The sequence below is a fragment of the Manihot esculenta genome, chromosome 1 (assembly GCF_001659605.2).
Source record: "Manihot esculenta cultivar AM560-2 chromosome 1, M.esculenta_v8, whole genome shotgun sequence".
Taxonomy (NCBI): Eukaryota; Viridiplantae; Streptophyta; class Magnoliopsida; order Malpighiales; family Euphorbiaceae; genus Manihot; species Manihot esculenta.
Window position 1 is genome coordinate 10,109,449 of NC_035161.2, and position 10,798 is coordinate 10,120,246.

The 10,798-nt window shown below is 40.9% G+C and overlaps 1 protein-coding gene across 1 annotated transcript; it reads left to right on the forward strand.

Moving 5' to 3' along the window:
• The first annotated feature begins 7,572 nt into the window (after positions 1–7,572).
• LOC110607611 (glycosyl hydrolase 5 family protein) lies at positions 7,573–9,627 on the forward strand. Its single transcript, XM_021746757.2, has 3 exons — positions 7,573–8,145; positions 8,225–8,822; positions 9,144–9,627. Exons 1-3 carry the CDS (start codon positions 7,573–7,575, stop codon positions 9,587–9,589), a joined length of 1,617 nt encoding a protein of 538 aa, XP_021602449.2. The 3' UTR covers positions 9,590–9,627.
• Positions 9,628–10,798: the final 1,171 nt, after the last annotated feature.

Consider the following 10,798-nt stretch of genomic DNA (forward strand, 5'->3'; position numbering starts at 1 on the left):
AGTCTTCAGGGGTTAAGACCCCAGGCAGAGGAGGACCAGGTTTCTCTTCTTAGAGTTCAGGTAAGAAGAGGTGGGATAGCACCACCAGGAAGCCGAAGAAGAATAAGTTTTGGAACAAGTTGAAATCCGGTCTGGGATTTGGCGGTGGCTCGAGCTCAGGCTCAGATGGTACAGAATGCCAGAGATGTGGAAGACCGCATAGGGGAGTGTGTCGAGCTGGGACTAATGCATGTTTCAGATGTGGACAGGAGGGACACATAGCTCGGGAGTGTCCTAGAGCGCCTTTTATGGGCCAGCCCCAGCAGACAGCTTCTGGTAGTGTGGCACAGCCAACAGTTCCAGCCACAACTCAGGGCAGTGGCAGAGGTAGAGGGAGAGGGGCAGCCTCTTCTTCTGGTTCCCGAGGTGAAGGTCCATCAGCTCCAGCTAGGATCTTCACCATGACACAGCAGGAGGCTAACACATCCAACACCGTGGTGTCAGGTAATCTCGTCATTGGGTGTTCTGATGTGTATGCATTAATGGACCCGGGTGCATCTCATTCATTTATTGCTCCGAGAGCCGTTGAGAGGTTGGGTCTGATAGTCTCTGGGTTAGAGTGTCCCCTATGGGTCAGTGGACCCAAGTGTGACCCGTCAGTGGCAGTGTCAATCTGCCAGTACAGTCCAGTTTTTGTTGAGGGAAGATGCCTCTCCGCCGACCTTGTGGTTCTAGATTTGACAGACTTTGACGTCATTCTAGGGATGGATTGGCTATCTACCCATGGTGCTACCTTGGACTGCAGGGACAAGGTAGTCAGGTTCAGAGATCAGAACGGGTCAGAGGTCGTCTTCAGAGGAGACAAGAGGGGCACACCTAGAGGTCTGATATCAGCTCTTCAGGCTCGTAGGTTGCTTAGGAAGGGATGTCAGGGGTACTTAGCTCATGTGAGAGAGCTAGACAGTCAGGTCAGGGAGCCGGCCTCGGTGCCAGTTGTCAGAGAGTTTCAGGATGTCTTTCCAAATGAGCTTCCAGGTTTACCACCTGCTAGGGAGATAGAGTTCGAGATAGAGTTAGTGCCTGGAACCCGACCGATCTCTATCCCTCCCTACAGGATGGCTCCAGCTGAGTTAAAGGAGTTGAAAGAGCAGTTGCAAGAGCTGGTAGAAAAGGGTTTCATCCGACAGAGTACCTCACCTTGGGGTGCTCCGGTCTTGTTTGTGAGGAAGAAGGATGGATCCCTTAGACTTTGTATCGACTACAGGCAGTTGAACAAAGTCACTACCAAGAATAGGTACCCTTTGCCAAGGATCAATGATCTATTCGACCAGCTAGCAGGAGCGGGTTGTTTCTCCAAAATAGATCTAAGATCGGGGTACCATCAGCTAAGGATAAGGGATGAAGATGTGCCGAAGACAGCTTTCAGGACCAGATATGGGCATTTTGAGTTCCTTGTGATGCCGTTCGGGTTAACCAACGCCCCTGCCGCATTCATGGATCTCATGAACAGAGTGTTTAGCCAGTACCTGGATCACTTCGTTATTGTCTTCATAGATGATATCTTGGTGTATTCCAGGAATGCAGAGGAGCATGCCCATCATCTGCGGTTGGTCTTGCAGACTTTGAGGGAACATGGCTTGTATGCCAAGTTCTCTAAATGTGAATTCTGGCTGAGGAGCATTTCGTTCTTGGGGCATGTAGTGTCAGAGAATGGGATTGAGGTGGACCCCAAGAAGACAGAAACTGTGGCTAACTGGCCTAGACCCACTTCAGTGACAGAGATTAGAAGTTTCTTGGGTTTGGCAGGTTACTACAGGAGGTTCGTTCAGGACTTCTCAAAGATAGCAGCTCCTCTGACCAGGTTAACCAGGAAGAATCAGAAGTTTCTGTGGACCGACCAGTGCGAAGAGAGTTTTGAAGAGCTTAAGAAGAGGTTGACTTCAGCACCAGTTTTAGCTCTGCCATCTAGTGATGAGGACTTTACGGTCTTTTGTGATGCATCCCGTGTGGGACTGGGTTGTGTACTAATGCAGAAGGAAAGGGTGATCGCTTATGCTTCTAGGCAGCTAAAGAAGCATGAGTTGAATTACCCCACACACGACCTGGAGATGGCAGCAGTAATCTTTGCACTCAAGATGTGGAGGCACTACCTCTGGGGTAAAATGTGAGATCTTCACAGATCATAAAAGCCTGCAGTACATCCTGAGTCAAAGAGATTTGAATTTAAGACAGAGGAGGTGGGTGGAGCTGCTGAATGACTATGATTGCAAGATTCAGTACCATCCGGGTAAGGCGAATGTTGTGGCAGACGCCTTAAGCCGGAAATGACTCGGTAGTTTATCCCACATATCGGCAGAGAGGAGGCCAGTGGTGAAGGAGTTCTACAAGCTTATTGAGGAAGGTCTACAGATGGAGTTATCTGGTACAGGTGCCTTGGTGGCCCAGATGAGAGTGGCACCCGTGTTTCTGGAGCAGGTGGCTCAGAAACAGCATGAGGACCCGGAGTTAGTGAAGATTGCCAGGACTGTTCAGTCAGGCAATGATAGTGAGTTCAGATTCGACAGCAAGGGGATCCTTCGCTATGGGAGCAGACTATGTGTACCAGATGACATTGGGCTAAAAGGAGACATTATGAGAGAGGCTCATAATGCAAGATACAGCGTTCACCCCGGGGCCACCAAGATGTATCAAGCTCTAAAGAAGGTTTATTGGTGGCCAGCTATGAAGAAAGAAGTGGCACAGTTTGTGTCAGCTTTCGAAGTGTGTCAGAGGGTGAAGCTGGAACATCAGAAGCCGGCTGGAATGCTTAACCCGCTACCTATTCCAGAGTGGAAATGGGAAAATATAGCTATGGACTTCGTAATGGGGTTACCGGCGGCGTCCAACAGAGTGGACTCCATATGGGTGATTGTGGACAGACTCACCAAATCTGCTCACTTCATCCCTGTCAGGAGTGGCTACTCTGTGGACAAGTTGGCGCAGGTGTATGTAGATGAGATCGTCAGGCTGCATGGGGTTCCTGTTTCGATAGTGTCAGATAGAGGGCCCCAGTTCACCTCCAGGTTTTGACGGAGTCTGCAGAATGCCATGGGTACTAGGTTGGATTTCAGTACTGCCTTCCACCCCCAGACTGATGGACAGTCAGAAAGGACCATCCAGACTATCGAAGATATGCTCAGAATGTGTGTGCTGGACTTTGGCGGTTCTTGGAGGCAGCATCTACCTTTGGTGGAGTTTGCCTACAACAACAGCCATCATGCTAGCATCGGGATGGCTCCATATGAAGCTTTGTACGGAAGGAAGTGCAGATCACCTGTTTGCTGGGAGGAAGTTAGAGAAAAGGCCTTGGCAGGGCCTGAGCTAGTAGAGATCACCAGCAGGGTGGTACCCATAATCAGAGAGAGAATCAAGACTGCTGCCAGCAGACAGAAGAGCTATGCAGACGTCCGCAGGAGACAGTTAGAGTTTCAGGAGGGGGATCTGGTATTGCTCAAGGTGTCTCCAATGAAGGGAGTGGTTCGCTTTGGGAAGAAAGGTAAACTAGCCCCACGATACATCGGACCCTTTGAAATCTTGCAAAAGATTGGGAATGTGTCATACAAGCTGGATTTACCTGCTTCAATGGAAAGAATCCATCCGGTTTTCCATGTTTCAATGTTGAGGAAGTTTGTGTCAGATCCGAGCAAGGTTCTTAGTGAGCCTGATGTGGAGGTCCAGGAGGATCTCACTTATGTTGAACAGCCAATACGGATCCTAGACACCCAGATCAGAAAGTTAAGAAACAAGGAAATCCCGATGGTGAAAGTCCTGTGGAACCACAACAACTTGGAAGAATGCACTTGGGAGACACGGGAGTCTATGCTCCAGCAGTACTCTCATCTCTTTTAAGGTTAGATCCCTATGTGTTTATGTGCTTTGTATGTATGTTATGTTTTATGCCATGCTATGTGTGCTAGTTGAGGTACATTCGGGGACGAATGTTCTTAAGGGGGGGAGAATGTAATACCCGGCTAGACTCCGGTATCGGAATTCCTACCGTCCGGTGGAATCTCGAATGTTGGAAGCCTCTAGTAGGGTAGAAACATGTTTTCATTAAATGTTTTAAGGTATTTCATGGTTTTAAGTATGAAAATTAAATGAGTTTTTGCAAGAAAAGTCTTTGGAGGAAAACCCAGGTTTGGCCGCCGAAAGTCAAGTTCGGCCGCCGAACATGCATGCGTTTTGGAGGCACGTTAGGCCCCTGAAAGCATGAGTGAGGGAAGTCCAGGTTCGGCCACCGAAACCCAAGTTCGGCCGCCGAACATGGCATGCATGCGGAAGCACTTTCGGCCCCCGAACGTGGCCTGGCCAGCCACTATAAAAGGGTCACTTAGCCGAAATGGGCGAAGTTTCTCCCATTTTCGGCCATAGCTAGCTTCCGACCTCCCTCTCCCCAGATCTTGTGTTCTTTCTCCAAATCTCCTCCATTTTTCTTGAGTTTTCACCTCTCATTACAAGTTTTGAGCATTTAAGTCAAGTTTTGGAGCTTTGGGAACTCAGGAGCTCATTTGCTTAGATCTCCGAGTTTAGGTCGTCTCTCTCTCGATCTTCAAGAGGTAAGAGCCAATCTTAAGCTCATTGTATGTTTTAAGTAAGTTTTAAGTTGTTTTATGGGGTAGAATGGCATGTATAGGGTTGTATGAGTTTTTAAGCAAATGTTATGTTTTTGAACAATGTGAGTTGCTTGTGTGTTGTAGTTGGGGCTTTTGTTGGTTTGATGCCCCTAGGAGCTTGTATGTTTGCTTGTGAATGCTTGGGAATGTTGTAGAATAGGTTTATGCTTGATTGGTTAGTTTTGGAGGCATAAATGCATAAGGGAGCCAAGTTTCTACCCTTTGGCAGAAACCAGGTTCGGCAGCCGAAGGAGCTTTCGGCCGCCAAAGGAGCTTTCGGCTGCCGAACATGGCTGGGGAGGCAGGCCTTTCGGCTGCCGAATTTGCCCCCGAAAAGAGACTTTCGTCTATGTCTGGGACTTTCGGCCGCCGAAGGTGCCGCCGAACATGCATGAGTTTCGCCTCTGTCTGGGAGTTTCGGCCGCCGAAGGTGCCGCCGAACCTGCCTGACTTTCGGCTCTAGAGGGACTTTCGGCCGCCGAACCTGCCGCCGAAAGTGCCCTGTCCAGCCATTTCTTGCATGTTTTTATGTAGTTGTTTTATGATGTTTTAGGGGGTTTTTGGGGAGTATATTAGAGTTATGTTATGTATGTTTGGTCCCTCATTGGAGTCCACCTGTGTAGGTTCGGACCCGAGGAACCGAGGACCCCAGCAGTGAGCCAGCTGCTACAGAGTTTGTTAGAGCTAGCCAGAGGTGAGTGGAATAAACCTTAAGTTTTAAATTAAATGAAATATGAATTTTGAGCATGATCCATGCATCATGAATGCCATGAGATATAGTAGGTTGTTTGCATTAGTATTCACGAATATGTTGCATTGCATTTATGATGTTGATGTGGATTGGTTATTGGATGATCCTTTAGTCCTCATATGGCATGATGATGTTACGGCATGATATGGTATGGAAGTCCAGGTTGTACCCATTCTATGTCCCTGGCATAGTTGGACTGTATGATATGTTATGTTAAGGGAAAGACCGGTTGTACCCATTCTACGTCCCGGCACAGTTGGACTATGTAGAGGACTAATGGTGACAATACCATCCGAGATGTGAATTTGTTGTGATGTGTTGCATTTCATAAAAGCATGAAATTTTAATATATGATTTCACTATTCTGCTCACTGGGCTTTGTAGCTCACCCCTCTCCCCTAACCCCAGATGTGCAAGTACAGGGTAGACTAGGAGGTTAGCCAGAGTTTTGAAGTATGTCTATGTAATAGTTAGATTGTGGACATGACAATTGTACTAATGTAATGTAAGAGATTCAGTATGTTATGTAATGAGGTATATTGAGGTTATAGATGTGCTTGACCCTATGAGTATTGTAATCCCTTGTTGATGCATGATCTTAGATATTTGATGATACAGATGTTAGCCAACTCAACACATGTATATCGCCCATTGGGGCATTGATGGGATCCCACAGAGGGGTCAAGTTATGATTATGTTTTAGTGCATGCACAGGTTGAGTTTGGTGTATGAGGAATGAATGAAAGAAAAGCTTAAATTTTTTATGCATGTTGTTGATCATGTATGGGATTATACAGGTTTACAGGTTATATGTCAGGCTTGCTACGGGTCCAGGCGGCCTTAAGCCGATCTGGATCCTAGCGCCGGTAGCGGTCCGATTTTCGGGTCGTTACATTCTTTCTTTTCTCTCATATATATACTCTAACTTTTTTCTTTCATTTTTTTCCATATCTTCATTTTCTATTTATTTTTCTTCATTTTTTCTTCATCTTTCTCTCATTTTCTTTTCTTTTTTTCTCTTTTTTCTTCCTTTTTTCTCATTTTCTTTAATTTCTCCTTTTTTCTTTCTCTTCATTTTTATCACTATTTTCTTCTATTTTCTTTTCTTTTCTTATTTTTTCTGTTGTATCTCATTTTTTTCCATTCTCTCACCCTTTTTCATTTTTTAGATTTTTCTCATGTAATTTTGTAAGAATTTTCTTATAAAATTAATAAAATTTAAAATATTAAAATTAATATTTAATATAAAATAAAATGAAAAAATTAATAGTTTACCATAATTAAATTATTATTTAATGTAAAATATAATGAAATAAATTAATAATTTAATATAATTTTTTAAACATTTTTTAAAAATTAACCATAAATTTAATAATGAAATATAAATTTAATATATTTTTTATTTTTTATTTTATCAAATTAGTAACAGATTTCTATCCGTTACTAAATTTAGTAACGGATTTAATTTATATATATTTATATATTTTTTAAAATTTTTATTAAATTAGTAACGGATTTTGAATCCATTACTAAATTCGTTACAAAATTAATAACGAATTGCTAATCAGTTACTATTACATTAGGAATGAGATTCATAGTAACGGATATAAATCCGTTACTAAACAGATTAGTAACGAATTTTTTATTGATTAGTAACGGAAAAATCCTTTATTATTTTGGAAAAATTTTGTAGTGAAAAATTTAAGGGTAAATTGATTATTTTTAAAATATACGGTAAAATTATAAAAAATAAAAAATAAAAAATTATAAAGTATATGATTTTTTTATAATTATTTTATTATATTATTATTATTTATTATTATTATTTTCCCAAAGTTCGGCCTAATAGTATAATGGGGCTTTAAACGATGAAAAACTACAAGGTGAATGCTTTATACATAGACTAACTGCTCTTCTTTGTGAGATTCAACTACGCTTCTTTGCTTCAGCTGAAATACAACCTCTCTACCTGTTATCACAAGAAAGGGGAAGCCTTCTAGCAAATTCAAATTTGTAGCCAGCTTCGGAAAATTATACTCTATCTCTTATCTTTCGATTGGGAAAGTTAATCTCTATTCCTTATCTTTTAATTCTGATTCAATACCCTTATCTTTTAAATGCATATTTAAATAGTACAGGCAACAGGAATTCCTGCAAAACTTGCATACGCTACCTCGTATTTTCATCGACATGCAAAGAAAAAGAACACTTCTCTTGCTCTCATTTTTCTTTCTTTTTGCTATTCCTTGCTTTTCTTTTCCTTTATCAACAAATGGGAAATGGATAGTTGATGCAAAATCAGGGGAGCGTGTGAAGCTAGCTTGTGCCAATTGGCCTTCCCACTTAGAGTGCATGTTAGCCGAGGGTCTTCAAGAGCGGCCCTTAAAGCGCATTGTGTCTCAGCTTGTTAAACTGAGGTTCAATTGCGTTCGTTTCACATGGGCAACCTTCATGTTCACTCGATATTCTAATCGCACTGTGGCTGAATCTTTTGATTCTTTAAACTTAACAGAAGCCAAAGCAGGAATAGCTGAGCGTAATCCTTCTCTATTGAGCAAGACACTCGTTGAAGCTTTTGAAACTGTGATTGATGAGCTTGGGGCTCAAGGTGTAATGGCGATTCTTGATTGTCAGGTTAGCAAACCAACGTGGTGCTGTGGAGAAACTGATGGAAATGCCTTCTTTGGTGACACTTACTTTGATGTTAACGAATGGCTTCAAGGTTTAACAACTGTAGCAGAGCTCTTTAAGGGCAAACCGCAGGTGAGTTCATTGGACAAAGTCTCATTTTTTCGAACTTTTGCTTGTGGGTTTTTATAGTTAGCTTGATTTTTGTTTGCAGGTCGTAGCAATAAGCACAAGAAATGAACTACGAGGTCCATTGTCAAATGTGGATGACTGGTATAAGCACATTCTTGAAGGAGCATCAGCGATTCACAAGGCAAATCCAGATGTATTAATATTTGCTTCAGGGCTGAGTTATGCTAATGATCTTACGTTCTTGAGAGAAAAGCCTCTGGGGTCTAACTTTGATAACAAGTTGGTCTACGAGGCACATTGGTATCCATGGAGCTGGGACGATAAAAAAACCTGGAATGTGGAATCATTGAATGAAGCTTGTTATAAAAAAACCCAACACTTCATTAACCAAACTGGTTTTACTAATACTCTAGACAACCCAGTGCCTCTCTTTTTGGGTGAATTTGGGTTAGATCAGAGAGGTCTTAGTCGAGCTGATGACCATTTTTTCAGCTGCTTTTTGGCCTATGCTTCTGATATTGACTTGGATTGGGGGATATGGGGATTGCAAGGAAGCTATTATTTCCGGCAAAATAAAACTGACTCGGAGGAAACTTTTGGGGTTATGGATTATCGATGGAACCATGTCAGAAATCCACGGTTCCAGAAAAGATTACAGCTTATAAAGACTAAGCTTCAAGGTACGTAACCCAGTTGATTAAGGTTACAGCATCCTTTATTAGCACATAACAATCAGACCATATCTACCGACCAAAAATATTGAAAATTGGTAGCCTATTTATTGACCATATAATATAGCACTATTCGGTACAAAACAGAAATAATCAAATCAAATTAATTTAAAGATTTTTAATTTAAAGAAAAAATTCGAATCAACCAGATTAATTTTCCTCTAAATCACTCAGCGCTAGTTGTAAAACAGTCGGTAACAATTTCTTGTAGTGAATTAATAGCCGGTAACAATTTCTGGTAGTGAATTAATGAATTTTTTTCCCTGTCAGACCCAACTTCAAAATCTACTCCATCATATATAATGTTTCATCCACAAAGTGGCAGCTGTGTCGATCCAGAGGATAGAAAAGAAATATATGCAGGAACCTGCAAGAAACCGAAACGATGGCTATATTCTGGAGATGGGAATCCAATCATGTTGAAGGGTACACAACTATGTCTTGAAGCTGTTGGTGATGGAGAATCACCAATTCTTTCTAAGAACTGTTCAAGCACCCAAAGTTCATGGAAATTGCTTTCAGAAACTAAGCTTCACGTGGCAACCTCAGATAAGTCAGGAGATTATCTCTGCTTGCAGAAGGAATCTCCTTACACCTCAAAGATTGTGACTACGAAATGTCGTTTGACTCTTGAAAATCCAGATCAGTGCCAGACAGATTCAGAGAAAGACCCATCTTCTCAATGGTTTAAGTTTGTTTCTTCAAATGTAATGTAGTTGAGGCTTAGGATCCAGATCAGAGAATTAGAAAGTAGCTGTAGATTTTAGTAGTCTTTTTTTTTTTCTTTCTTTTTTTTCCTTTCCTTTTAAGTGAGCATCCACAATATTTAATAGAAAATTTCTTAATATTTGTCAAATTATATATCGATTTAGAATAGGGTAAAAATTTTGGGCAATTCTATCTCTTGAGTTAGTTTTTTCACTGAATTACAAACCAAATTCACTTTAGAATTATATATATATTATTACCTTGTTCTATTACAATAGAATTTTTTTATATATATTTTCTATCATTTAAGTGGTTATTGAAAAAAAAAAACCTATTTATTTTTCACAATCTACTAATATAATTATAGACCACAAAAATAAATTAAATAGTTTATTTTTGTGGTCTATAATTATATTAGTAGATTGTGAATGGAAAATAATAAAACGACACCATTTAGTTTGTTAGCTAGATGTGTACAATTGTACAAAATTATTTTTTCTTTGTTACGGCTATAATTTTCTCCTTTAGAATGTTCATTATTTATGAATAAATACATGTACAAATAAGCAAATAGCAGCAATTGATTAGAGAATCAAATATTTTCCTATTTTGCTCATGGTATCAGAGTTTCTTTATCTAAACAACCTTCCTTTGTGTTGAATATGCAAAATTTCGATAATCCAAAAATAATGTTAGTCACTGTGCCATCGAATGATACTAATTACCTTACTTGGATCACATCTATGATTATTGCTCAAGGTTAAAGACAAATTATGGTTTATTAATGACAAATATGAAAGACCGAAAGATGGACAGATAGACAATATGGTTACATCATGGATCCTCAGCTCCCTTGCAAAAGAGTTGGCAAAATCATTTCTCTATGCAACTTTAGCAAAACAACTCTAGGAAGAAATCCATCAAATGTTTGAAGCATACTCTACAACCTATGAGAAGTGAATGAAGGTAGACAGTATGGTTACATCACGGATCCTTAGCTCCCTTGCAAAAGAGTTGGCAGAATCATTTCTCTATGCAACTTTAGCAAAACAACTCTAGGAAGAAATCCATGAAAGGTTTGGTGAGAGCAATGGTCCTCTCCTCTTTCAACTTAAAAGGGAGATAAGTACCTTCACTTAGACAAATATGCCTCTAATGGTTTACTGTACTAAACTGAAAAAATTCTGAGATGAGTTATCATGTTTAAGACCATTGCC

Coding starts and splice junctions, on each gene's coding strand:
- LOC110607611 (XM_021746757.2), top strand. CDS start 7,573: ATGCAAAGAAAAAGAACACTTCTCTTGCTCTCATTTTTCTTTCTTTTT. Junction 8,146..8,224: donor TCTTTAAGGGCAAACCGCAG/GTGAGTTCATTG, acceptor TTTTGTTTGCAG/GTCGTAGCAATAAGCACAAG. Junction 8,823..9,143: donor TATAAAGACTAAGCTTCAAG/GTACGTAACCCA, acceptor TTTCCCTGTCAG/ACCCAACTTCAAAATCTACT.